General features: G+C 44.4%; 1 protein-coding gene across 5 annotated transcripts in view; it reads left to right on the top strand.

The window, feature by feature from the left end:
• Nucleotides 1-27636, top strand: part of BOD1L1 (biorientation of chromosomes in cell division 1 like 1) — a 55603-nt gene that overhangs the window by 2986 nt on the left and 24981 nt on the right. For all 5 annotated transcript variants that reach the window (XM_055589114.1, XM_055589113.1, XM_055589117.1 and 2 more), the window contains 11 exons: nt 3326-3450; nt 8134-8324; nt 8804-9418; nt 9992-10141; nt 12029-12195; nt 13308-13419; nt 14058-14196; nt 15232-15304; nt 17379-23319; nt 25386-25450; nt 26500-26584. In XM_055589114.1, coding sequence (XP_055445089.1) covers nt 3326-3450; nt 8134-8324; nt 8804-9418; nt 9992-10141; nt 12029-12195; nt 13308-13419; nt 14058-14196; nt 15232-15304; nt 17379-23319; nt 25386-25450; nt 26500-26584 — 7663 coding nt within the window. The remainder of the gene's footprint in view (nt 1-3325; nt 3451-8133; nt 8325-8803; nt 9419-9991; nt 10142-12028; nt 12196-13307; nt 13420-14057; nt 14197-15231; nt 15305-17378; nt 23320-25385; nt 25451-26499; nt 26585-27636) is intronic.

Raw genomic sequence — 27636 nt, 5'->3', positions numbered from 1 at the left:
GGGGAGACTAGATGCAGGCCAGTCTGCAACTGTAATCTAGGCAGGAGAGGAGAATGCTCCGGACAGGAGTGGTAGCAGTGGAGGGGATGGGAGGTGCTCAGGTTCTGGCTGCATTCTGAGGCTAATGCCGGTGGGATTTCCTGCTGGTTCGGGTGAGGGGTGGAAAAGAGATGTGAAGGCTTTTGGCCAGGAGCACTTTGAAAAGGAGATAGCTCTTCCCAGAACAGTAATGGAGCCCAAAATATTATCACAGTCACTAGGCTTTTTTACCTAAACGAGAACTTAGAAACCAAGGGATTTAACTTTTATAGTTCAAATTGAAGGTTGTTTTATGGGCAAGTAGAGTGCTAACGGAGAAGGCAATGGCACCCCACTCCAGTCCTCTTGCCTGGAAAATCCCATGGACGGAGGAGCCTGGTAGGCTGCAGTCCATGGGGTTGCTAAGAGTCAGACATGACTGAGCGACTTCACTTTCACTTTTCACTTTCATGCATTGGACAAGGAAATGGCAACCTACTCCAGTGTTCTTGCCTGGAGAATCCCAGGGACAGGGGAGCCTGGTGGGCTGCAGTCCATGGGGTCGCTAAGAGTCGGACACGACCGAACGACTTCACTTCACTTAGAGTGCTAAATCCCAGGGATGGGGAAGCCTTGGTGGGCTGTCGTCTCTGGGGTCGCACAGAGTCAGACACGACTGAAGTGACTTAGCAGCAGCAGCAGCAGAGTGCTAAATACATTGTGACATTTGAGCCTAATGTTTCTGAGGTTTGGGAATATTGGGAAAAATAATTATGTTTTACAATCATTGGGGAGAAAATTAGTTTTGTTCATACGAATTTTGGATAAATGGAGAGGAACATGAGAAATGATCATGAGACGTTTTGGTCGGATGGAATATTTGTTGTTCAGTCACTTAAGTTGTGTCCAACTCTTTGCGACCCCATGGATTGCAGCTCACCAGGCTTCCCTGTCCTCTGCTATCTCCCGGAGTTTGCTCAAATTCATGTCCATTGAGTCGGTGATGCTATCTAACTATCTCATCCTCTGCCACCCCCTTCTCCTTTTGCCTTCAATCATTCCCAACTAAATATAGGTATAGAATAGAGGATAGAATAGAGGATAGAACGTAGGTATTAGCAAAATTCTGGTAATCAGAAGGGGTGAAGGGGTGTCACAGAGGGATAAAATCTTTCTCATCTCCATTACCTAGATAGTTACCCAGTCATCTCATCTGATAACTACTTTTTAATTGCTTATCTGCCTAGCAGTGTGAAAAGGTGTGTGAAAACAAAGACTAAAAGAGCAAGAGAAGGCTTACACTTCAGTAAAGAAATAAATATGCCCCCCCCCCCAAAAATACAATACAACACAAGAATTACTTGAATGATAGTGTGTATCAGAGACAGTTGGTACACTGGAGAAGGGCTGTGCAAGCCTACCTTGGGTGTCAGGATGACTTTAGGGGTTAGGTGAGCTCTGAAGGCGAGAAGTTTGCCACATGGACAGGGAGAAGGAGTCGTAGGTGTGCACGAATAAAATCATGAGAACTTGTGACTGGAGAATAAACTTTGAGGGGTAAGGGAGCAAACAGCAGAAACGGAGGTTGTACAGTTTTGCTTAAAATCATTCGGGAATACTCAGACTCATCTACATTAAAAGTCACATAAAAGATGTGAAGAGCATGCATGGTGGGGACAGCTTGTAGGAAGGAAGCATGCAGTCAGACAGTCCTTCCAGGCAGCATAGAAGTGGCCTGTTAACGTGGGTCCTCTCTCCTGCTTCCTGTGTATCAGTAGTGCTCAGCTTTAGCACAGCTGACATTTTGGGATGGATAGTCCCTTGTTGGGGGGGACTGTCCTGTACCTGGTAGGATGCCACTAGCAACTCCCCTCAACAGTGACAATCAGATGTCTCCGGGCATTGCCAGAGGTTACCTGGGTGGGCCCGGAGTAGGGGGAGCAAAATGGCTTCCAGTTAGGAACCAGTGCCTTATATTTAATGTAACACCTGGTTCCAGCAGTTGTCCCTTCCTAATTTCTCTTGGATCCATGCCTTTCAGCCCATTTTTGCCACTCCACTACAGATTTTCATTCTTCTAGTTATTGCATGCTTTCCTGCGAATATTTTGAGTCTGTTTACTCTCTCAGACTTCCCTGGTGGTTCAGACAGTAAAGCGTCTGCCCGCAATGCGGGAGACCCGGGTTCGATCTCTGGGTTGGGAACATCCTGTGGAGAAGGAAATGGCAACCCACTCCTGTACTCTTGCCTGGAAAATTCTATGGACTGAGGAGCCTGATAGGCTACATCCATGGGTCACAAAGAGTCGGATAACAACTGAGCGACTTCACTTTCTTTTCTTTCTTACTCTCTCACCATAGGAATATCGGATCAGCTTCACATATCACGCTGCTCATATGTGCTGTGGGTTCACATTCTCTCTCCCATAATTCCAGGCATCGTATATGGGTCCCCAAATTCTTCCAAATCCTGGTTCCACATTATGTTTCCAATCTCATCTCTCTGTTTTTGTTTTCTCTCCTCCAACAAAATTGGATTTAATGGCATGGGGACTCCCCAATGCTCCTGACTCCGCGTTTTCTCATCCACCTACTCTTAAATTGCTGGCTGTACCTGTGCGGCCCACCTTTCCTCGTCCCAGCTGTGTTGTGAAACTTTGAAGGTCTAACTGGGATGCCCTAGGCAATGGCAACCCACTCCAGTACTCTTGCCTGGAAAATCCCATGGACGGAGGAGCCTGGTAGGCTGCAGTCCATGGGGTCGCTAAGAGTCGGACACGACTGAGCGACTTCACTTTCACTTTTCACTTTCATGCATTGGACAAGGAAATGGCAACCCACTCCAGTGTTCTTACCTGGAGAATCCCAGGGACGTCAGAGCCTCGTGGGCTGCCGTCTATGGGGTTGCACAGAGTCGGACATGACTGACGTGACTTAGCAGCAGCATTCTCAATGAAGGCTCATTTCCTGTCTGCTCTTCTCCATTTCTTCCCTCCAAATCATCTAAAAGTAACACTTCTTGGTATCTTATGTTCTAGTCCCTTGTCTATAATTAGGTATATCTGTCTTTGTATTCATCTATAAACATTTTGTTTTAGATAAATGGTATTTGAATGAGTCTTGTATTATCCTGAAGCAGGAGGATAATACAAGGTTGTCAAACTATGAAACTTTGTTGCCATATTGATGATGCCCTAAGAAATACTAACACTGCTAAAGATACAAGGATTCCTGAGACTATGGATATTAGTGTTGATATTGTGTAGCAGTGAGGTTTTTAACATTGATATCTCTTTCTTTCTCTCTAGCCTGCCTATCAGAATCTGAGACAGCGTGTTGACAACTTTGTTGCAAACCACTTAGCAACTCATACATGGAGTCCCCACCTCAACAAGAACCAGCTTAGAAACAATATTCGACAGCAAGTGCTCAAGTAAGTCTCAGAATTGCAGAGTTCCTAGGAAGGTTTGAGAATGTCACAGTGTGCCTTGCCTGAAAGCAGAGACATTTGTAGAAGTTTGTTCACCTTGTGATGATTTTGTCAGGTCTGGTGTGGCTACTTCATACAATGATACAGTGTAATTTTAATTTTAGAGTAGACTCTAAATCGCTTCACATTTCCCTCATAAATTTGACAGTCTGATTGCTCCCATAGACCTTTGGAAATATTGAAGGAATGACTGCTGCTGCTGCTAAGTCGATTCAGTCGTGTCTGACTCTGTGCGACCCCATAGACAGTAGCCCACTAGGCTCCTCTGTCCCTGGGATTCTCCAGGCAAGAACACTGGAGTGAAAGGAATGACTATGTGACTTCAAAAAACAAGCCCTCTAGATCTGCTGTGAATAGATGGCAAATCCAGATTGGTTAGTGTGTCCCATACAGTTACGTTTACAGTTACTTTTTGGCCCTGAAAGAGTAGGCTTTATTATTCCTGGTTTACAAATAAAGACATTAAAGATGACTGAAATTGAAGCATTTTCTCCTGATTTGAGACCATGTCTTCTATGTTCTGATACAACTGCTTGCTTTTTTCCTTTTCTTTTTCCTGGCTGAGTGTGGCTGTCAGGTCTTAGTTCCCTTGTCAGCAATTGAGCCTGGCCCTAGCAGTGAAAGTGCTGCGTCCTAACCCCTGGACCACCAGGGACTCTCCTGGTTTGTGTTTGTTTTGTTTTTGTTTTTAATTTTCATGTGATTTTGCTTGTGGGTTTTAGTGACGATATAACAGAAAGGGAGTGGTGGTGCATTTGGGCCTGTCAGAGTCCTTTTCTTGGCAAACACGAAGAGAGTGAGAAAAGCCGGAATGTTTAGATGGCCCTAAAAAGATCATATTTGTTCCCCCAAAGAGCAGATTTACAATATTGTTCATGAATATAAGTATTCCCCAGGATTAGAAGACTTGAACCCTCTCTCCCTGCCTCACACCCCAGAAAAGCTGACTGCATTATTTTTAAAATGCTTTATTCTTCCTGCCTTGACAAATATTTATGCCAAGTTCATCTACTGGGACGAAATGTGGCTTTTTAAAGTTAAACAAACCTGATTTATAGCTGTGTGCTGTGTGCTAAGTCCCTCAGTCGTGTCTGACTCTTTGCGATCTCATGGACTGTAGCCCGCCAGGCTCCTCTGTCCATGGGAATTCTCTAGGCAAGAATGCTGGAGTGGGTTGCCACGCCCTCCTCCAGGGGATCTTCCCAACCCAGGGATGGAACCCAGATCTCCTGCATTGCAGGCGGATCTTTACCGTCTGGGCCTCCAGGAAGCACAGTTTATAGCTGTTGCCCCTCAGTTCCCTCTTGTCCCTCAGGAACCTTGCAGACCTACCTAGTGTGTTGCTCCCTTGATAGTTCACCCACAGGAAGCCCCACAAATAAAACTTTACACTCTGATTCAAAGACCCATTTAGCCACAGGTAATCCTAGAAACCAGGAACCTGGGGCTCAGACTGCGTGTCCTAGTAAATAAGAGAAGGGAAGAGGGAAATTTGACAGTAGGTTTGTTGTCTACATTTTAAAAGATATTCAGGAACCTGTGAAAGAGTCCAGGTGAGATCACAAGATGCCATTAGAGGGCTGCATCTGATAGCTTCTGGGGAGAAGTCAAGGCCTTTCCTGTTGGGCAGCAAGCCTAAGGGCTTCCTCATTTCCAGACCTTCAGGAGAACAGTAACCAAAATAGGGGGTAGGGCGCTAGGGGTCAAGTCGGAGGTTAGGGGTTGGTCGGGGGCCAAGGGTAGGCCGGGTTGGGGGGTGGGGGCAGGAGGCTTACAGACATTACCCACAGTTACAGAGCAGCAGCCCGCAACAGTGTGCATAGCTGCCTCCTTTTTCACAAAGAATAACATTGTTTTAAAAGTGTATTTGGAAAGGGGAGGGTCTTAGATTCTTTTTGTCTTTTTCTTCATATGTTAAGAGACTAAATGGAAGGCACATTTCTTGAAATTGACTCCTTAGCAGGCAAAACCTTTACAGCCGGGAAGCAGTCATTTGTTCTGTTCTTTAAAGGGAGCTAAACTCAATCTTGCCCATGTAAAATCAAGCGCTTAAAATTGTTGTACCAACATATGACGTTTTCACAGAACCTTGTTTGGTGAGGGATTGCTGGACACTGCAGTAGGGGGTGCTTGTGACTGCCAGCAGTTAACACTAGAGCCGTCTGCCTGTGGGTGACAAGGACCCTCCTCTATGGACTAGAGCGGGCGAATTGTCATCTCTTGGGTTGTTTAGGCATTGCTCTTACTGGGACATCTGTACATTTTCTTCTAGCTACTTTACTTATTTTTAATTGAACTGTTCTTTCATTTAAATTAAATTAGTAAACTTATGTCTCTTAAATAACATTTTTAAGTTACTCCAAAGAAAGAGTAACTTTTAGTTGTGTCTAAGTAATGGTATAGGGCCTCCCTGGTGGCTCAGTGTGTAAGAATCCGCCTGCCAGTGCAGGAGATGTGGGTTTGATCCCTGGGTCAGGAAGATCCCCTTGAGAAGGAAATGGCAACCCACTTCAGTATTCTGCCCAGGAAATCCCATGGACGGAGGAGCCTGGCATCTACAGTTCATGGGATTGCAACAGAGTCAGACGAGATTTAACGACTAAACAACAACAGCTACTAATGGTATAGGAACGCATTTGCACCTGTAAATACAATTTGATCGTTTTTTTAGCATATATTTTGAGAAGTACTCAATTGACTCAGATTGAACTGTTTACAGTTGCCATTTTCATAAGACAAGATAGTTTAATATCTGCAATTTTGCATGGTTCAGTAACCAATCTGCCAGCTCAATAGTTTAAAAAAAGTTTTACTCTATTTATGCATTCATTGTACAACAGAACCTTAAAATGCAAGGGAGCTCAGAAGTGATGACCTGAACTGTACAGTGTTTAAAGGAAGACAAGAAAGTAGCTTTAACCAAGACAGTGCCAGCTGCTGGCATTTTGGCTTTGCCCTTGAACCTGGAGCTATGACTTCTCCCCTCCTCTTGTGAGGCAGCCCCCGGCTGCACCCACACGTCACTGAAATGAACCCACGAGGAGCAGTGTGGTTGTTAGTGTGGGCCTCCGTTTCTGAGATCAGAGTGGACCTCTGAGTGAGCGCGGACATAAGTACACAGAGGCCCAGAATGTAGGCATCAGGGAAAGAGACTGAAGCAATCACTTGAAGGGTGTATTTTATTTTGTGCCATTGTGCTTGCGCCTTAGAACATTTTTCAGATTACTTGTCCTCACTTCTTTTCCACCTGCTACATTTTTAAGACACCTCTAAGATGTAACAGTGTTCAGAGGATTAGCTTTTTTTTTTTTTTTTAACAATCTTAGAACTTTAGAAAGCAGGTTACCTACTTTGTGCAGTGGTGTCTCATTTTTCTCTATGGCCCACATAAATGGAATTGTAGTATCCCAGGGCTGCGAGGTGCCTCGGGAAAGGCAAATCGCATCCATCCTCCACTCCAGACAGCACGGCACTCAGACATAGCCCTGCAGGGCGTAAAGAGAGACACCTCAGCCCTGTGCAGGGACAGCCGGAGGCCTCAAACTGCTCTCCCAACACTGTCCAGGGAACTGTGACTGCTCAGGTTCTCTGTTAGAAAGAAAGAAGGTTGAAGTGCGATTCTTCAAATAAATGCATGTCCTCCTATTTTGTTCAGAGGCCTCTGTGGTTTTCTTCGTGTTTCAGGCTTTGTTGGCTCTTTGCTCCTCTGTCTCTTACATGTGATATTTCTTTGAACACTTTGAACGCTTTCCCTTCTCTTCTCTGGAAATCAGGACTCAGGTTAAATGTCTTCTCCTTTGTAAAGCATTCGCAAATCATCTCAGGGATGGCTAATAATGATAATGTTCTTTTCTCAAAGTGCATTGTGTGTCCTAGCGGCTGTCGCATCGTATTTTGTGCCTCTCGCCCCCACCAGAACAGAGACCAGGTGTGATTCGCAGTGGCTCAGTAGCTAGTGTGGTGCCTGTTGTGTATAAGACACTTGCAACGTGATTGTTGAATGAATAAATCATTTAGTCTTTAAAGCAAGAAGATAATAAGACGGCCAAAAGTTTTAAGCTTTGTTTTTATTCTTCGTAAGTTTTCCTTTTTTCTCTTTTTCCTAAGTTTGGGGAAATTGCGCTTTGTGTGCACTCCTCAGTTTTCGTGGGCTCACTAATACTCATAAGAGACAGCTTTCTGTTTAAAAAAAAAACTTGTAGAATCAATAGGTTTATTTCATACCCAGAATTCAGCTTTAGTGGTCATTTATTCCTGTCTACCATGGGCAGGATTGAGGTAAGATAAGCGTCACCTACAAGCCTGGCCTTTAGATAACGTGCTCTGTCTAGTTCTAAAGGTGTTTTGTTTTGCTGTTGTTCTGTCTGCTTCAGTATTTCCACTGGTGACACTGGAGATGTGACATATTTTATGTAATTTTTTTTGCAGTATCCTTTGTTAAATTCTACTGTAGTGTGAAACTTATTTTCTATTGTGTATTTTTCTTGTAACCCAAGGAGAATGGAGAGGAGGCAGTTTAAGAACATATATGTAATTGATACAGCTTTACTTAAAAGGAGTGTGTTTAATACTACATTATTTTTTGGTTTTGTTTTTCACCTTTCTGTAAATTATCCTGTGTTTCAGATCAGGAATGTTGGAGTCTGGTATTGACCGAATTATTTCTCAGGTTGTGGATCCAAAGATCAACCACACGTTCAGACCTCAGGTGGAGAAAGCTGTGCACGAGTTTCTGGCCACGCTCAATCATAAGGAGGACACGAGTGGCAGCACAGCCCCCGAGGATGAGAAGCCAGACTCTTCCACCATCACACAAGGTGCTTTGCTTTCATTCTTGGTCAGTTCCATTGCTTTTCTTCTTACGCTGATTACCAAGTTAGGGGTATTTAGTTCATTAAAATGTTTGTCTTTTTGGCCACTCTCATGAAATTGTAGTTATTTTAATTATCACCCAGATTCTTGAACTGGCGTAACAGTTTTTTTTTTTTTAATAATAGTTACTTTAATCATGTAGTGGATGGGTGTGTGTGTGTTTCAGTAGAGGCAATAATTACAATAATTAGAGAACATACTCTTTTTCTGGGAACTAGACTGTTCTCACGTTTGCACAGTGCCTACGAGTCCGTATTACAGCGGTAGAGAATTTGGAGTGTGTTGAGTCTCAGCACCAGTGCCTGAAAGACTAAAAGTGTATGTGCGTGTGTCACACAAAACTGACCGTGGCAGGCGGCCTTGAGTCTGCAGAGGGCTTTACCTTCTGCACAAATTTATTCTAAAACATGTCTTTCCCTCCAAGGTGTCCCTGCCCCCGGGCCCAGTGCAAACGTGGCCAGTGATGCCATGTCCATCTTGGAAACCATCACTTCTCTCAACCAAGAAGCTAGTGCTGCCAGGGCTTCAACAGAGATGTCGAATGCCAAGACCAGTGAGAGAATGTCCAAAAAAACCCCGTCTCAGACAAGCACTGACACGAGTGCTGAGAAAGAGAGGACTTCAGAGGACACAGCTGATAAAGAAAAATCTACACCCGACTCTGCAGGGGAAGGGCAGGAAGCTGCCCCTCGCTCTGAAGAACTTAGTGATCCCCCTTGTCCAGCTGAAGAAATGAAGAATCACACAAGAGAAAGTACTAGTTCAGTTCTGCTAAATAAGGATACTCAACAAGAAAGCAGTGACCAAAAAAGCAAATCAGCAGATAAAGGTGAAAAGAAGCCAGACAGCAATGAGAAGACAGAAAGAAAGAAAGAGAAGAAGGAAAAGACTGAAAAGAAAACTGATCACTCAAAAAGGAGTGAAGATGTGCAAAGAGTAAAAGATGAAAAACAAGCAAAGGATAAAGAAGTAGAATGTTCAAAACTTCCTTCGGAAAAAACCAATAGTAAAGCTAAAACCAGTGAAGGAACAAAAGAAGGTAAAAACTTGGAAAAGTCTACAACAGTTTAAAAAACAGAGTGTCCTTGAGGGCACATCACACTTGCCTTCAAAGTTTTATAACTATATTTGCTACTTGTGTTTTAAAATCCTAAAAACTCATATTCTCTTTGCTAAAAGATGAGCATTAAGCATTTGTATATTTCCTTTCATTCTCATGTGCCAATTGACAATGCAAATGAACAGAGACACTCTAAGCCTTATAATTTAACTCATAATTTATTCACATACATTATTCCAAGCCAATTAATTGTTGTATATCCTAATCTTTAAAATACTAGTGAATAATTCAGTTACATAATATTTGCTTTTTGTATATCATTCACATCATGAATTATCAGTTTTATTCATTTTATAAGCTAACCTTGCCTTTCTGTTTTCTGAAAACAGCTCTGCCTTATTTGATATTGGTTACTAATGGTGAGAGATTATTTCTGAAGTTGAAGTTCTTTGAGCAGTTAAAGCAGAAAAATGTTAATGTAATTTAGGAATTGGGTGCTGTTTTTGTTCTTACCACAAGACGATTTGTTTTCTATGTTTCATTTTCTTGTAGATATCTCTATGATAGATTCTGATGTGGATGGACTTACAGACATCACAGTTAGCTCCGTCCACACCAGTGACCTTTCATCTTTTGAAGAAGACACTGAGGAGGAGGCTGTGATGTCTGAGAGCATGGAAGAAGGAGAGATTACATCAGATGGTAAAGCATTTTACTTAGTAAAGCCTCTGGGAAGCTTCCTGGTGAGCAGTGTTTGTATGTTCAGATGGCTGTGTCGTGAAAGACAGTGTGGCGCCGTGGCAGGAGCTTGGGACTCGTAGTTGGAAGATTTGTTTCTGAGTCCCAGCTCCAAGACTGTCTATCTGAGTGAGCTTGGTAAGTTACTAAACCTCAACAGGCCTAGGTTCTCCATCTCTTACCTCCACTCCCTAGGATTGTTAGCAGAGTTGGATGAGATTGGGTTTGAACATGCCATGTTTTGGTAGTGTTTGGAGGGACAGTCCACAAGACTGCCCTCACGTCTGAGACCAATTGCAAATTCAAGATCCCCAAGACCACTCTCAGGTTTGGTAATTCACTAGAAGGACTCATTGAAAGCTATTAAACTCATGGTTATGGTTTCTTTCAGCTAAGGGACACATTAAAATCAGCCAAGGGAAGAGGCAATAGGCTATATAGTCTGTCACCAGGAGTCACGTAGCTAGTGAGCACAGCACCATTTCAAACCCAGTCCGGGCTTCTAACTAATACCTTACGTTGCTCTTTAACATGTGATTAAATATTTGTTTATGATTTTTTGAAAAGCCAAAAATGTTGAACATTATTTGCAATTGCCTGCAGATAGCATCTGGTAAATTTGCCACTGACTCTTGGATTGAACCCACCTGCCAATGCAGGAGACGTAAGAGACATGGGTTCAATCCTTGGATCAGGAAGATCCCCTGGAGGAGGGCACAGTAACCCACTCCAGTATTCTTGCCTGGAGAATCCCATGGACAGAGGAGCCTGGTGGGCTACAGTCCATGGGGTTGCACAGAGTCAGACACAACTGAAGCAACTTAACACATACTTGAATTAGAATATCTGTAGAGAAAATCATAGGCAAGAAAAAAGTAGAAAGTTTTAATGCTGTAGATGTATTAATATTTTTCAATTGCTCCCATTTTTCATTATTTTCTTAGTATCCATTTAAAAAACTGAATTAGCAGCCTCCAAAATGCAAGGGCAGCACTTCTCACTCTTCATAATTATCCTCATGAGGTCATTTCTGAGTACCGATGGAAGAAGAATGCTCTTATCCTGTGAACATTCCACTTTTTCTGACCAAATGGAAATCTTATTTCTAGATGCTTTATTGGGTCTTTTCAAGGTTTTTCCTGGACAGGGCTAGATTTTCTGTGTATGGGATCCAAAAGTAAGAAAACTGCTCTTTTGAGAGTACAAAGCAATACTTAGTACCACTTCATTGCTTCTTGCTGTGCATGGGGAACTTTTCTTCCTTCCTAGGGTAGAGGGGTTTTGGTATATACTTGCTGTAGGTCCAGTTATTGGTTCTTGCCCCTTCCATAAAAGAAAGATCATAAATGGTCATTAAAATTTCAAGTTTAAAGTATGGCTTGAAGGGAATTTGTTCAGCTTAATACTGGTAAAGTATTCATGCCAAGTCTGTTGATATACAAATGAGGATTAACTATTTGTCCAGGAAACATAAATAACTCTTAGGGTCTAATTTTTCTTTTTGATATGTGAGAAGCTGTAAGAAAGAAACAGTATGTGAATCAGGAGGATGTCCCTGGTGGTCCATTGGTTAAGACTCTGCCCTTCCTGTTCAGGGGGCATGAGTTTGATCCCTGCCCTGAGAAATTCTGCATGCCATGTGGCACGGCCAAAGAAGCAAACAAAAAAAAAATTTAAATAAATAAAGATATGAATGATAGCCTTTAAAATTTTCTGAATTTTCAAAACTGATATTTCTCCTGTTGGACCTACAAATACCCTTAAACTACTTTGATACAGCTTTTGCCACTTGATGTTGATGTTACTTGCTGATTGGCAGAAATGCTCTTCTTTCTACTGACTTTCTTCCAGATGAAGAGAAGAACAAGCAAAACAAAACAAAAACTCAAACCAATGATCCCAGTGAAGGAAAAGCAAAAAATGTGCGGCATGCTTATGTTCACAAACCATATCTTTACTCAAAGTATTATAGTGACTCTGATGACGAACTTACTGTGGAACAGCGGCGGCAGTCTATCGTAAGTCAGATTTGAGCTCTTGTTATGTTAACCTATTAAATCAGGTTGGCATACTTGACTAGTCTGTTCACAGGCTACTGGTGAGCATTTGAAACGGTGACTTATAGGTTCCACCTTCAGGAACCTTGTCATTTAGGCAGAATAGGTAAAAACGTGATGGAGCTGTTCATATCATCATGATTGGTGAAAAACTGGTAACACCCTCGGTGTTTCATAGTATGGAAATGTTTGACCCGAGTATGGATCCAGCCATAAGGAGAGATGGCATCAGCCGTTAACATATTATTAAGAGGAAAGCACAGTCGTCCACATATTTCCTTCATTTGATAGTACTTCTAAGATGTACCACTGAATTATTAACAGCTTTTTAGAGAAACTGCTACCTCATTGTATGTATACATCAGTTTTAATAAGTTGGCTTACAATTTCAGAAACATTAAAATATGAAAAGTTGTGCATCAAAGAATAAGGAAATACTACTCCATAAAAAATGATTTGAAGGAAGCGCACCAAAATGTTAATGGTAGCTTCTCTCTTAAGAGGTTAGTTGATCAGGAGTTAAGCTCATGCTTAGGGTATTTGACACTTTGAGGCTTTGAGTTCTGGGCAGGAAAGAGATGGTAGAGTAACACAATGACTGGATCCTCCCTGGTTTAAAATATAACTACAGGAAGTCCCACATCCAAACCCTGGGTCCTGAGAGTATAGCCAGCGAGTAACATTTATTATAGGACCACCCTGTCACTGGAATCTGCATTTCAGCTTTCTTTGAGAAAATCAGATAATTATGAAGACCTACCTCTACACGTGATGCTCATAGACATTTTTATAGGTAGCCTTTTAATTGGAATAGCAGTTTATTAAACCACCATTTCCCCAAATGATACCTTTAAATTGATGACATTCTGAAAGTTAGTAAGGGAAAAATGTCGCCTTCTGTCTCTTTTGAAACCCATGCGCACACATAGATGTGTTTATAGTGGTATGTATGCACTTTTACAGAGCCCATTAATTTGTAAGAACATCTGAAGGGCAAGCATATTTTTTTTCAGGGTGTTTTTGCTCTTACTTGAGAATCTGTCAGCATAATTATGAATATTTTGTGGTTTTAGGCTAAAGAAAAAGAAGAGAGACTTTTAAGAAGGCAAATTAATAGAGAAAAACTTGAAGAAAAACGAAAACAGAAAGCAGAAAAGACAAAGTATTCAAAAGCTAAGAGTCAAGGTATAAGAGATCTTAACTTTTAATATTTTAAACTATGTACTTATCCCATTGGCTATTAAGATAGCTTATGAGGTATGATTATAAAATAAAGTGATAAAAATTGTATCTTAGATTTTTAAAACTATGTATTTTAAGATGTTTAAGATTTCCTTTTTAATCTGATGTATTTAGTCACTTGTTTATTATATTTCTATATCTAAGTTAAACATTCTATCACATACCAGATTATACAACTCACATCATAGCAGTTTATTTTCCAGTGATTATGGAATGAATTATCACTGAAAAATTTATTGTTAACCTGTGAGTCCTCAAGCCTTGCAGTGATATTAATGGAATTCATCTATACTTTATGTTAACTAAAATGTCATTTATCTGGAATATTTCATTGGACAGAATTGAACTTCCTCTGGACACTGATCTTGTTTGATGTAAAATACACACATGTACATATATGAGCACTTAAAAAACATAAGACTTCCCCATCTACATAAAATATTTTTATTCCAATACAACTTAGAGATATTGAAGCCATTTTTTATTTTTACAGTGATTAGAAAATCTTAATGAAGAATAAAGATTACACTGTTTATAAAACTGTGTTCTGAAACATAGTTTGTTGATTGCTTCTTCCCCAGGCAAAAGTAGTGTGGACTTAGAAGAATCATCAACAAAAGATTTGGAACCCAAAGCCCCCCGAATTAAAGAAGTCCTTAAAGAACGGAAAGTTTTAGAGAAAAAGGTAGCCTTAAGCAAAAAGAGGAAAAAGGACTCCAGGTACGTATTTATTTGGCCACATTCACATTATAATATTCTCTCTACAAGCTTTCAGAAGAGAGGCATTGAAAATGACAGCAAAGAGTCAGACCTTGAGTGTGTATATTATTCCATGTTTATGAAATATCATGGAATAGGGTTTTCTTTTCAGTATCATAATTCATTATATTAATATCTATGATATTTCAAAACAGTGTGTACTACTCTTTTTCTTTTGTGGGGGTGGGAGCAGACTTTATTTGATAATCTCATGGAACCATTGGACTCTTTGCCCAGAGCAATGCAAGTGCATAAGCACACAGTGTCCATAGAGTCTCAGAGAGTGTGTAGACCCTCTGGAAGCACTCAGGAGCCATTCGCCTTCTGGACATTCAGTTACCTCTTACTGACGGCGCTGCCTCCATTCTCTAGGCTTTGCACACACTTCACTAGTATCGTGCTTCTCCCCGTAAACCAGCATTCCAAGCCAAACATTGTTTTTAGCACCTCATGATCATGGTTAATTCTGTAAGAAGTACAAAGCTGAAGAGACTGAGGGTGGCTGTGTAGGCGTGGGCTATAGCATTGCTGTACCAGCAACATGCAATTCTGTAAGTTTATCTTAGACTGGAAGGTAACTAAGTCAGTGATTTTAGCGGAGTCAATATGCAGAACTCAGTGAGAGAAGGAGGCTCTCATTTTTCTTACAGACTTCAGCCTTCTCGATCTGAATAAATAGAACGACTCTGTTTATTCAGAAGATAAGACTTTCAAAATGAAATTGTAGTCCATGTCATATTCTTCTTCAAGCGACAAATCACAAATTTTTGTTTCAAGAATACTTTCCTCTAGGACCAAGAATGGTCCACTTCACATTTGGGATTTAGCTCTTCACTGTCAACCAAGAATAGGATTTAATTTGAAGTGCACAAGTCTCTAGGTACAAATTAAGTGTTTTATAGTGAAGAAAAGCTAAGCTTTTTAAAAAATCTTCCTGAGAAATTTAAATCACATTTTTTGGTCCAAAGTTCTTATTTCAAATTTTGCCCCACCTAGGAACATTGATGAGAATTCTAAAAAGAAACAGCAATCTGAAGAAGATTCCAGAGAAACACTCAAAACAAGTGAGGTATGTCTTAATTAGTAAAACCCCACTTTAAATGCTCTTCTCTTAAGCCATTCAGTTATTTGTAGTAAAACTTAGAATACAGTCTGGTTTTTTTTTTTTTTTTTTTCTACCTTGAATAGAAAGTCTGTCACATTCAACATTCCAGCACCCCCATCCTATTATGGCCTAAATTCTTCATTTTGGCAAGTTGATTCTTAAGATCTTTTATCTGGATAATAGTTACTTTTCTTCTCCTCTCTCTTCCCCCAACTCCCCCACCTCTTGTTTCTTAAATTGGCGATAATAAAATAGCCAGGAATAATAATGAAAAAGAAAAGGAGGAAAAAGCTAAAATCCCTCCACTAACAAATTATCATTGTCTTCCATTTCTCACCTACATATGTTCATAATTTTGTAGAGCAAATGTAACCTTGCATAGTGTTTTTAACATCCCCCCCATACTCATTTCGTACTGTAACTTCCTAATTAATACATTCTGATAATTATATAGCTTACATTGAATGAATATACTGTAATTTAAGCATTTTCTTATAGTTGAGCACTTGGACTGTTTTCTAAGATGTGATCATCTTAAATAGTAAAAATAGGTAGATAAAAATACCCTCAAAATGTTCAGTAAGTACATTTCTTCTCCTTTTTACTTGTGATAAACTTTTGTTTTCACTGGGTTTTAATCTTTTTATATACTTTCATATTTATAATTCTATAGCTGAACTATTGAATATCTTAACACTTCTAAAGGAAGCAGTAATAGTTTAGTAATTATTTATTCATAGCGGGTAAATATTCTTGATGTCTTTATGTAGAAATTAGAGTCATTTAGTATATTCTGATATTCTAATGTCATATTATTATTTAACATTTTTTTATGAGAAATCCCTTTGGAAAATGATCTTATAAGATTGTATTCACATTAACTGGTTAGAACTTATTGTAAAACTAGGTTGATGGCATCCCTCTTAGTTCTTTATTTGTGGAATTTAATTTCAAAGTAAGATCTTGCTATGTCCCAGTCCCTATAGTAATAGTGTATTAATCTTCATGTTAAAGTGTAAAAAAGGTGCAGTGATAAACTGACCCAGAGACACAAAGGGCTTTCTGAGGACTTCAGTCCATTGTTTGAATAAGAATAATTATAGCTAGTTCATGAGTCCTTACTATAAAGTGTCATTGGTCATTAACATTAGTCTAGTCAGTGCCAGACTGTGGGTCAGGAGGAAGGTTTGGCTGCTTTGGTCTATTGGTATCTTCCCTTGGGTATGAACATGTGCATCAGATGTATATGATATGATTACTATTAGTTACCATGAGTTTCTATGTGCATTTGAAGCTTCCTAAATAAACTGTCTTACAGGTAACCTAAATTCATGAAGTTCCCATAGATAATTTGCATTTCTAAATTAAAATGTAAGAAAACTTTATTTCATTGTAAAATTTTTAATTGCCTTCATTAGGTATTAAGCCTTTGGACTAAAAAGAACTAATGTCTTTCTTTCAGCTTCTATTTATTAGTGACCACTGGGCATTAGTGGGCTTTAGCAATTTAAAGTCTGAGAATGCCTCCAAATGCCTGGACGCATCTCAGGAGAAAGAACTACTCTCTGTAAAGATGCTGCTATATAGTGGGAAGAGTATTAGATCCAGAATGAAATTATCTGAACTCGTTGCAAGATGTCACATTATTGAACCATCCTGAGTTTCAGGTTCCTGATGCATAGAAATAAGTTAATAATACCTACCAGCTGCTGGCAGAGGTGAAATAAGTAAGGTGTAGCATGTGGTAAAGAATTCACCTGCCACTGCAGGAGACTCGGGTTCGATCCCTGGGTCAGGAAGATTGCCTGGAGAAGGAAATCGCACACCACTCCAGTATTCTTGCCTGGGAAATCCCATGGACAAGGGTGCCTGGCAGGCTACAGTAAATGGGGTCACAAAGAGTCGCATGGCTTAGGAACTTAAACAACAACAACAAGCATGTTACAACATTCAACATACTAAATGCACCCAAATTTTAGATTTGAATATAAAAACTAATCTTAGTAGGTCTCATATTTTAACTTTTATTTTCTTCCAGCATTGTGAAAAAGAAAAAGCATCTTCTTCAAAGGATCTGAAGCATGTCCATGCAAAGAGTGAACCAAGTAAACCTGCTCGGAGACTTTCAGAGTCTTTGCATCCGGCTGATGAAAACAAAAACGAATCCAAAATAGAAAGGGAACACAAAAGACGGACTTCTACCCCTGTTGTGGTGGAAGGGGTGCAGGAAGAGACTGACACGAGGGATGGAAAAAGGCCACTGGAACGCTCAGAAAGTGGCACAGAAGAACCCCAGAAACAGAAGAGCACGCTTAAAAACGAAAAACATCCAAAGAAAGATGATTCAGAAACACCACATTTAAAAAGCCTGCCTAAGAAAGAGGCGAAATCCTCCAAGGAAAAGCCTGAGAAGGAGAAAACTCTGTCAGAAGAGAAACCGTCTACGAAACATAAGTGCAAAGGTGACAGTGCACACAAGGCAGGAGATGAGCCCGAGCCTCACTCTTCTGAGAAAGGCGGGAAAGATGAGAGTATTCAGAAGGCGGGTCAACCAGCGAAGCTTTCGTCAGATGATAAAGCTGAACGAAGAAGTAAGCACCGGAATGAAAGGAAATTGTCAGTTTTGGGCAAAGACGGTAAACCAGTTTCTGAGTATATTATAAAAAGTGACGAGAATGTTCGTAAAGAAAATAAGAAAGAGAGACACGGGTCAGCCGACAAAACCAAGGCAGAGCACAAATCAAGAAGATCAAGTGATTCTAAAATTCAGAAGGACTCTCTGAGCTCCAGGCAACATGGAAGCACAGTACAGAGAAGAAGCGAAAGTTACTCCGAGGATAAATGTGATAATGACTTGACTAACGCAGATAGTAATTCGAAACCAGAAGAGGCGGTTCACAAGGAGAGGCGAAGAACTAAGAGCTTGTTGGAAGAGAAACTTGTGTTGAAGTCTAAGTCCAGAAGCCAAGGCAAACAGTTGAAAGCATCTGAAACAGAATCACAAGAAAATACCACAAAACTGGCGACCACTCCAAAACCAGAGAAGGAGAAGAACACTGAAGAAGGTGAGCCAGAGAGACAGCGGAAGTCCAGAGTTGAAGACAGACCTCCTGAGGAAAGCGGTGTGGAGCCCACGTCAGAGAGTGCGGCCCCTTCAGCACACAGTGTGCAGAGAGAGTCTAGTCACAGAGCGAAGTTACCACCAGCAAAGGAGAGGTGCAAGGGTGAGAAAGAGTCGAGCTCCACCAGACTCGAGAGAAAGTTGTCAGACGGGCACAAAAGCAGGAGCTTAAAGCACAGTAGTAAGGACGTGAAAAAGAAGGAAGACAACAAAACAGAGGACAAGGATGGAAAAGAAGTTGACGGCAGTCATGAGAAGCCCAGAGGAAGTAGTTCAGTCTTAGAGAAGAAGTTAAGTAGAAGGTTGTGTGAAAATCGAAGAGGCAGCGTATCCCAAGAAATGGCTAAAGGAGAAGAAAAACCAGCAGTAAACCCTTCAGGTGCTCCCAGTAGTTCCTCCCTTCAGAGACCCAAAAAAAGTGGTGATCCTGCCCTGATGCCCGAACAAGAGCCAATGGAAATTGATCCCGAGCCAGCCATGGAAAATGCAGCGGAAGTCCGCAAAACCCAAGACGGCAGCAGTAGCTCTCAGCAAGAACTTGACTTGGAAAATGTTACGAAACAAAAAACTGCTGCTGCAGTCCTAAAGGAGGAGTTACAGACTCCCATGGGAGAGTCAAAAACAGCATCTCCAGCCTGTAAATCAGGGCGTGGAACAGGAGCTGTTGCTAATTCCGAAAAGCACGGTGACCACAGAAGCACCCTGACCAAGAAAATGCATCTCCAAAGCTCTGTGTCCAAACCTAACTCCGGGGAGAAGGAGTTTGCTCAACAAGAAACTCAGGAAATGAATGTAGACTCTGAAACGAGTCACTGTTTGCTACCCCGTGCCCCATCAGAAAGTGACAGGGCACAGAAGAACTTGAAGAACACCACCAGGCCCACCGAAGAATGCCTTGCTCCAGGAGACCCCACTCTTAAACATTCCACAAAGGTAGATCCCGCCCCGTCCTTAGGCTCCATGACTGCTGGGCCTCAGAAACAGCTCCACGACTCAGGGGTGCCTCCTTTAGTTGACAGAAGAACGGGGTCAGAAGGTGCCACAGCCAGCACCTCGCTCGTCCACCACTCTGAAATCCCTAAGCAAAGCTGGACTGTTGAGGAATCGGAAGTCCCTAGGACAAGTGACAGCAGAAAAGGTGATGCCGTTTCCACAGTAGATACACCAGCAGAAGCCAGCGTGGAGAGCAGAAGACACATTCCAGAAGGTGCACAGGCCTTCGTACTGCACAGCAGACAAGGGAAAGTAGACATGCCTGTTGGCAGTGAGTCAGGGGACAGGACAGTGGAAAAGGAGAACGTTGACAAAGAAGGTGGCTCGATGGATGTGGATGGGAAAGGAAGTAACTCAAGTTCGAAGCAGACAGTTAGGGCTTCTGTAGAAAATGGCCACAAGGTTGGTGTTGCTGTTGATCAGGTGGTAGGCATGAGTACAGAAACAGATACTGTTGGACTTAAGCAGAGCAGAGGCCCAGGTGAAGTTGAAAACACACCAGCCGATGCTGACAGAAGGCATGGACACAGTGAGGTGGACACCAGTGCTGAGAGCAATGCCGTGTCCTCTGTTCTACATCAAAGGAGCGGGAAAGCTGAGATGCCGACAGCCAGGCCTAGTAGAGGAGAAAAGGCTTCCATCGCCAGCAGCACTGAGGGGAAGGACAGTGGTGTTCCCCTAAACCCGGTGAGGGCGGGGACTGCCACAACCACATCTGCAGAGACGCCGGAGGGTGGGGTGGCAGTGCCTTGCACAAGCATCGAGGCCGACGAAGGCCTCACGACGGGCACGTGCTCCGAAAACCACCCTCTTCACGTCAGGGCGGAAGCCAGAGAAGGCACCGTCTTTGCCGCAGCCGAGGAAGGTGGGGGTGTCGTCACAGAAGGATTTGCAGAAAGCGAAACGTTCCTCACAAGCACCAAAGAGGGAGAAAGTGGGGAATGCGCCGTGGCCGAGCCTGAAGAAAGAGCAGCCGACCCCGCGACGGCCCCCACGGGGACCACCGAGGCTGACGCCAGGAGCTCAGCGACCGAGGAGAAGGACGATGCTGTGACCAGCGCGGGTTCTGAGGGCAAGTGCGATGGGTCTTCAGGTGGAGACTTGGAACTCGTGGAAGGAACAGTCATGTTTATCAGTGAGGTTGAGAGCGACGGAGCAGTAACAAGTGCGGGGATGGACATCAGGGAGGGGTCCCTAAGCAACGAAGAGTTGGATGGATTCCAGAGAAGCCCACCGAGAGCAGGGCCCAAGAAGGAAAGCGAGGGGACGGTGACGTGCACAGGGGCAGGGGGTAGAAGAGACGGCAGTGTCCTGTGCTCCGCAGCTGGGGTGGAGCCTCAGGAGGAGCGCAGGGTGACGGGGGCCCCCGGGGGCCCCATAGACACACCCACCCCCACAGCAGCCAGTGCCGCCCAGGAGGAAAGCGGTTCTGTGATGGACGGCCCAGAGGGTGAAAGTGCCGTCACCAGCACCGGGATAACCGAGGAGGACGGGGAGGGCCTGGCGAGCTGCACAGGTTCAGAGGAGAGCAGCGAAGGCTTCGCCCTGAGTTCTGAATCTGAAGAAAACGAAGAGAGTGCCATGGATAGCACGGTAGCCAAAGACCCCACTGATGCGCCGGTGGTGGCCCCCGGCCCCTGCGACGATGAGGGCGTGGTGACCAGCACAGGCGCCAAGGAGGACGAGGACGAAGGGGAGGGTGTGGTGACCAGCACAGGCCGGGGGAACGAGGTCGGGCACGCGTCCACGTGCACAGGGATGGAGGAGGAGAGTGAAGGGGTGTCGGTCTGCGAGAGCGCAGGCGGAGACGCTCAGCTTGGCCCTGTGGCAGGGCGTGTGGACGCCGAAGCCGGCGGCACCATCCCGCACGCGTACGAGAGTACCGTGGACAGCGTGAGCGGCGCTGAGAAGGATGCTAAAGATGCAGAGATCTGCTCCAGCGCCAAAGGGGTCGTGGAGAGCAGCGTGAGCAGCGGGGCTGCAGGGGAGGGCATGGCGGCTCCCGCTCCTGAGGGTCGCCAGGGGCCCATGACCAGCGCGGCTTCAGACCGCAGGGACGGTGAGCTCAGCAGAAAGGAAAAAGCCGAGGACACCACGCCCTCCACCGGCCTGGTGGGGGACAGTTATGAGGCCCTCGTGTCCGCTGCTGTCCCAGAACATGAGCCTCCTCACACGTCACCGGGCGAAAGAGATGAGGGTGTCATCACCTCCGTGGAGAACGAAGACTGTGATGGCCTTGCGGCCGCCACGGCCATTAACAGTGTCGCCAACCAGGCTGGTGTGCCTGGGGGTTCAGGTGAAGGGAAGGGCTTGGTGATCTCCACCAGCACAACAGACGATCTCACCCCACAGCTCAGCACTGTGGTAGACATGAGGGCGGGTCATTCAAGCACCTTGAGACCTGAAGAGAGCACAGAGGGCCCCAGCGTGAACATGGAGGAGTTCGAGGCCCCCATGCCCAGCGCAGCATCAGGTGACGGGAGCCAACTCACGGCTGCGAGAAACGAGGAGAAAGACGAGTGTGCTATGATTTCCACAAGCATTAGGGAGGAATTCGAAGTGCCCATTTCCAGCGCGACAGCCCTCCATGGTGCCCAGAGTCCGCAGCCGGTGGCAGCCGTGGAAGACAGAGCCAAAGCGCTGGCCCTGGTGAGCGCCGATGATTTTGAGGGGCCCACGCCCAGTGCGCCCGCGCAAGCCGAGAGCCCCCTCGCTTCAACCAGCAAGGAGGAGAAGGACGAGTGTGCACTCATCTCCACCAGCATCGCGGAAGATTGCGAAGCCTCTGTGTGTGGTGTGTCTAGGGAAAGGGAACATGAGCAACCTGTCCTGGAAGAGAAGGACGGCAGCGCCATCATCTCCACAAGCTCAGGAGAGGACTGCGAGGGTCCCGTATCCAGTGCTGTCGCTCGGGAGGATGCCCAGGCCTCGGTCAGGCCGGCGGAAGAGGCGAGCGACACGGCCATGATTTCCACCAGCACCTCGGAAGGCTGTGAGGCGGTCATGGCGGGCGCCGTCCCGCAGGAGGAGGAGGTGCCCGCGGGCACGGGCACAGAGGACGTGAGCGATGCTGCTATCATCTCCACCAGCACAGCTGAATACCTGCTGGCTCCCGCTGGTCTCAACAGGCATGAAGAGGTTCATTTAAGTGCAGACAGCCCCAAAGGAAAGGATGCCCCATCGGCCACTAAGATGAGCAGGCCTGAGGCCCCTCTGTCCAGCCTAACGGCTGAGGACAAGTGTCAGTGTCCTGGGCCCTCCACAGGGGGAAAAGAAGTGGGCCCCGTGGTGGCAGGGGGCACTGTGGAAGGGCATGACCGGGTGTCGGTCAGTGTGCTTTCTGCAGGTGTCAGGATTGTGGCGGAGAACGTGAGGCTTGGCAAGGACTGTGCAGACAGAGTTCAGAGAGAAGATGAAAGGCCTGAGGCAGGGACATCAGGGGGCAGCACGCCAGCGAGGTGCCCAGCAGGGGGGAGTGGGGACTCGCCTGTCAACCCGCAAGGACCAGAGGAGGCTCCTGAGGGCACCATCAGTGTGCGCTGTTTGACAGCAGTCAATCCTGGTGCTAAAAAAGCTGATGACCAGTGGGGTCCTGAGGGGCACTTGAAAACCACCACCGCTGAATGTATTAATGGCCAGGAGTCAGAAACGGCTCCTTCCCACACAGCAGCCCTTCCCACCGCCTACAATGTAGCTCTCTCAGCTGCTAAACAGGAGCAGAACTTGACGAGCAGGAGTGACCACCGTGGCCAGTGCCCTGTCCCAGCATCCGCTCAGAAAACAGAAGATAACAGTGTGACCAAATCCTGCCAGCAAGAAGGTCTTCAAGTCACTGTTTCTTCTGAAGAAAATTTGCATGATCGAGGTGAGACTCTTAAGTGCAAATTTTTGTGTTTTATAAAGATAATTGTATGTAGAGGATATTTAAGATGGTTTTGGTTCTGAAAGTGAAAGTGAAGTCGCTCAGTCGTGTCCTACTCTTTGCAACCCCGTGGACTGTAGCCTACCAGGCTCCTCCATCCATGGGGTTTTCCAGGCAAGAACACTGGAGTGGATTGCCATTTCCATCTCCAGGAGATCTTCTTGTCCCAGGGATTGAACCTGGGTCTCCCACATTGTAGGCAGACACTTTACTGTCTGAGCCACCAGGGAGGTTTTGGTTCTAGAATATAGCAAAATCACTGTCATCCAACTTGAGAGCCAGGCTTCTCTAAAATCACGTTTAAACGGTTAGTCTTAGACCCACTTCTCATGTGCGACGTGGGCAGTTAGGAGGCCTCCAGCTGTCTCATTGGCTGGACAAGTGTTGTCCACAGGACTGTTGCAAGTTACTAAACATCTTTGGCCTTCAGGCTTCTTAGCAGTCAAAATGAAGGCACCTTACAGCAGTGTATGAGATGAGCATTTTTTTAATCACCCTCATTTTACAAATGAAAGTTCAAAGAGTTTAAATAACTTGCACAGTACTTGGATGCCTCTTAGGAAAAAAAAATCACATCTGAGCCTCAGCCTTCTGTTGTGTCAGAAGGGGATGATAGCACAAAACAAGCCCCGTTCCAGCCCTCATGTGACTTATTACAGGTTCCAGGTGTGTGTCAGTTCAGTCTAGCTGGCCGCTTCTCATCGAGGAAGCACATTATGTTTTATTTAGCAGCGTTTATTGTTCATGTAAATGAGCTAGTTTCTGGCTTAGTATTTAAAGAAGAAAAGAATCATGTTCCCTCCTGCTAGATTCCAGAGAGTGCCGGTCTTATTGGAAACTTGTTGGTACTTTTCAAAGGTGTAAGCTTGGAGCTCAGTCATTGATTACCACTCACCCACTCACATCAGGCACGTTATACCAGGTACCACTGTGGATTCAGAGATGATGGGAAGATGGTTGTGAATCCAGCCATGTATTGTGTTTAGGCTGTGACATGGCACTGTGACAGGTGCTTAGGACAGGCTTAACAGGATGCTATGAGAACTCGAAGTGGGTATGTGGGCTGGATAGGAAGTGAGCAGGGATGCTGTCTTCCTCGCCACTCTGTGTAAATGGGAGCAAGCTGCACTTTTAAGCTGAAATATCACCTATGTGCTACTCTGGAGGCTGAGGCCAGTAGATTTAGTCCTGTTTCTTATGGGGTCTTAGGAGACACTAAGAGATGTTCCAAGGATTGAAATAAATGACTTAAAATTTTTCTGTTGACTTTAACTTAGGGTGAGTTGAATGTTCTGGAAGTTTCTATGACTCAGCCATTGCTACAGTCTGTTATGCCTCCTGCCTCCTGCCTCTCCTTCCCTCTGAAGGAGCAGAAATAGAAGGACTTTTAGCAAGGAATAAGCCCACAGCCTCCTGGAGAAAGGAAGGGTTTTCTTGGGAGGCGTCCGTGTGGGCAGGTGAGAGGAACAAGTCTCAGGACAGAGGAGAGAAGGAAAGAAAGGGATAGGTTTGAGTCTACCAGGGAAAATTCTGTTCCCTTTTTATCTGTTTCACAGTTTTTAACTTTATGTTCAACTTTGCTGTGTCAGCACAAGCAAGTAAAATGAGTCTGTTCACAAATCACCGTCTTTATTAGGAATATATCTCAGTGGCCTTGAATGTTTTCTTTTAGGGACAAGCTTGATACAGATATCTATAGAAAAATACTTGGAAATAAGATGTCCTCGCAAATGATAGAGTATCATTCTTTGTGGCCAGCCAGCATAACAGCCAGAAACATTTTTATACACATCCCAACCCCCCGCAATGAGTGAATGACCCCTTGCCTTTTATCTGAGAATTTTCGGGTGTATTCCCCTTTATTCTTTTCTACTGACAGCAAACTAAACAGGACGGAGGAGGGCATAGTGTGTCTAGATGACAACTAGACAACATTCTGTTACCTTTTGACTCAAGGTGTATTTTGCAAGCAAATTCTTAAACTGATTGAATGGTTTGCATTTCTTTAGGCAGCAAAGAGTCTCCATCAAACGCTGTGGGAAGATTGGGACTGAAAACCGCCTTGAAACCTGAGGTATGGCTGCTCACTCAGCTGCGCGGAACTGTCAGCGGTGTACGTACCTTCACCACGTACATGTACACGCACACGAGCAGAACGCAGCCCCGGCTCTCGCTGTACCGAAGCTACTTCAGTTCTGTTACTGACACGTCGTGTGAGGGAAGAGTTCAGAACCTGAATAGTCTCAGCTGATAGCACCATCAACAATTCCATCCACTCAAACCAGAAAGCCAAGGGTCACCCTCAGTCACCCCACGTTTCATCTATTGCTGGTTCTCATAGTTTCCATTCCCAAAATGTACCTTGAGTCCACCTATTTCTGTTTCTACGGCTACCACCTAGTCTAAGCCTCTACCCCGGTAGGTAGTGTCCCCATTCTGCTTCCTCTCCAGCCCCTCCTCCAGTCTTCACTCAGCCCTGAGAGTTAGCTTGAAAAACATAAATTAGGTCATGTCATTGCTCTGCTTGAAATTTCCAATGACTTCTCATTGGATTTAGAATAAAATCTAGTTTGGGAGGAGGTTTTCTTGTTCCTCTGTCACAGCCTGTGTGCTCTACACAGTTTAGTCTCCATGCCCCCTTCCAGCCTGATCTCCTGGCGCCTCCGAGTCCACGTGACAAGATAGTGGCAAACATGGGGGCTGTGAATGCAGTGCAGAGGAGCCTCGACTCACAGCAGGGCCGGTGGGTGGAGGGGACAGCTTGCAGGAGGACTTTGGAGTGGACTTCTGCAAACATTGGAAGTGTACTCGAGGACACAGAAAGGGAAGAGCCAATCGTGAGTCCTGGGCACTGCAGTGTTTCGGGGATGAGCTGCGCTGAAACCTCAAACCTCTTGAAGAAATGGGACCAGATCAGGAAGGGCTTGTGTGTTGTACTCAGCATTTTACTTTAGCGCAATAGGAGAGCCATTGATGGACGAAATACGAGATTAGTTTCACCTTTTAGTTCCTAAAGGTTGACAGGATGCTGAGTGTTTTGTTTAATCCCCTTCAGGTGAATTAAACTTACCTTCTTATTTCAAAAACCTCATTTACCTTGTTATGGTGCCTTGGACTTTTTAGGTATTTGTGCCATCAGAAGAAGAGAAAAATCATGAAATGCCGGCACCACCAGCAAGTCCAAGTGGGAGAAAGCTGAGTGGAACAGGTAAACTCCTTTTAGCGGTTGTTCACATTCATTTTTCCTTACATGTGGGTTTATCTTTTATTACCACTTAAAATTTATAGCTAATATGTAATAAAACATTGACAGGCTATATGGATTTACCTATCGTTTTTTAACATAGATTAGAGAAAAAACTCTTTGCTATTTCATTTTTAACTTATACTTTTTCTTCATAAAGCTCTAACATCAGTCAGAATCACGTAAGGTTGTTGTTTAAATCTGATGTCTCTGAATAATTGTGTCCAAACAAGCTGCTTTGGAGCAGACCCTTGCTCTTGCCCACAAGTGGGTCTCTGTGGCCCTCCCTGTCCTTCCAGGTGCCATCACAAGCTCATTTCCAGAAGGCTAGTCTGCGCCCATCTGCCCACTTCTTTTAACCTCATGCTCTTGACCCCTGGGCTCTGGCCGTTGCTGCGTCACTGAAGCTCCTCCCTGCTTGCAGAGCCTCTTCTCAGTCTCTCTCTGCACCAGTCTTCAGTGTCCACTAAAGGTGTGAAGGGAAGGTCTCAGCCTCAGACAGGGTTAGGACAGCAGCTCTCAAACACTTCGGTCTCAGGACCACTTTACACATGACCTCATCTAAATCTGACCACCCGCCAGAGACCCTCACTACAACACCATCACATTGGGGATTACGTTTGTAATATATGGGGTGGGTGGCAGTATATTCAGTATGAAGGGGACACAAACATCCAGTCTATAGCATTCAAAACACTGAAAAGTTCAGGCAAAGCATGATGCAGGAGCAGAGACATCTTTCAAAGGCCCAATTTCTTACCTTCTCTCTTAATCCCCAGCAGAAGTAATCGCTTTCCCATCCTTGGCATCTAGGAAGATACCTTGTGCTGTCGTTCGTGGGCGAAGTCCTGAGACTTGTGATTCAATTTAGGTGCCTGAGTTACATTTTCTAGAATTCTTTTTTTAAACTCAGCCATATGTTGTGGGCGTCTTTGATTGTCAGCATGTGCAGATCAGCTCCATCTGTTTCAATAGTGGTCTGTAGCACACGGTCCCCCTGTTGTTGGGCCTCTTAG

This window comes from Bubalus kerabau, chromosome 7, assembly GCF_029407905.1.
Source record: "Bubalus kerabau isolate K-KA32 ecotype Philippines breed swamp buffalo chromosome 7, PCC_UOA_SB_1v2, whole genome shotgun sequence".
NCBI lineage: Eukaryota > Metazoa > Chordata > Mammalia > Artiodactyla > Bovidae > Bubalus > Bubalus kerabau.
Note: the sequence above shows the minus strand (reverse complement) of the source record. Positions and strands in the feature narration are given on the sequence as shown.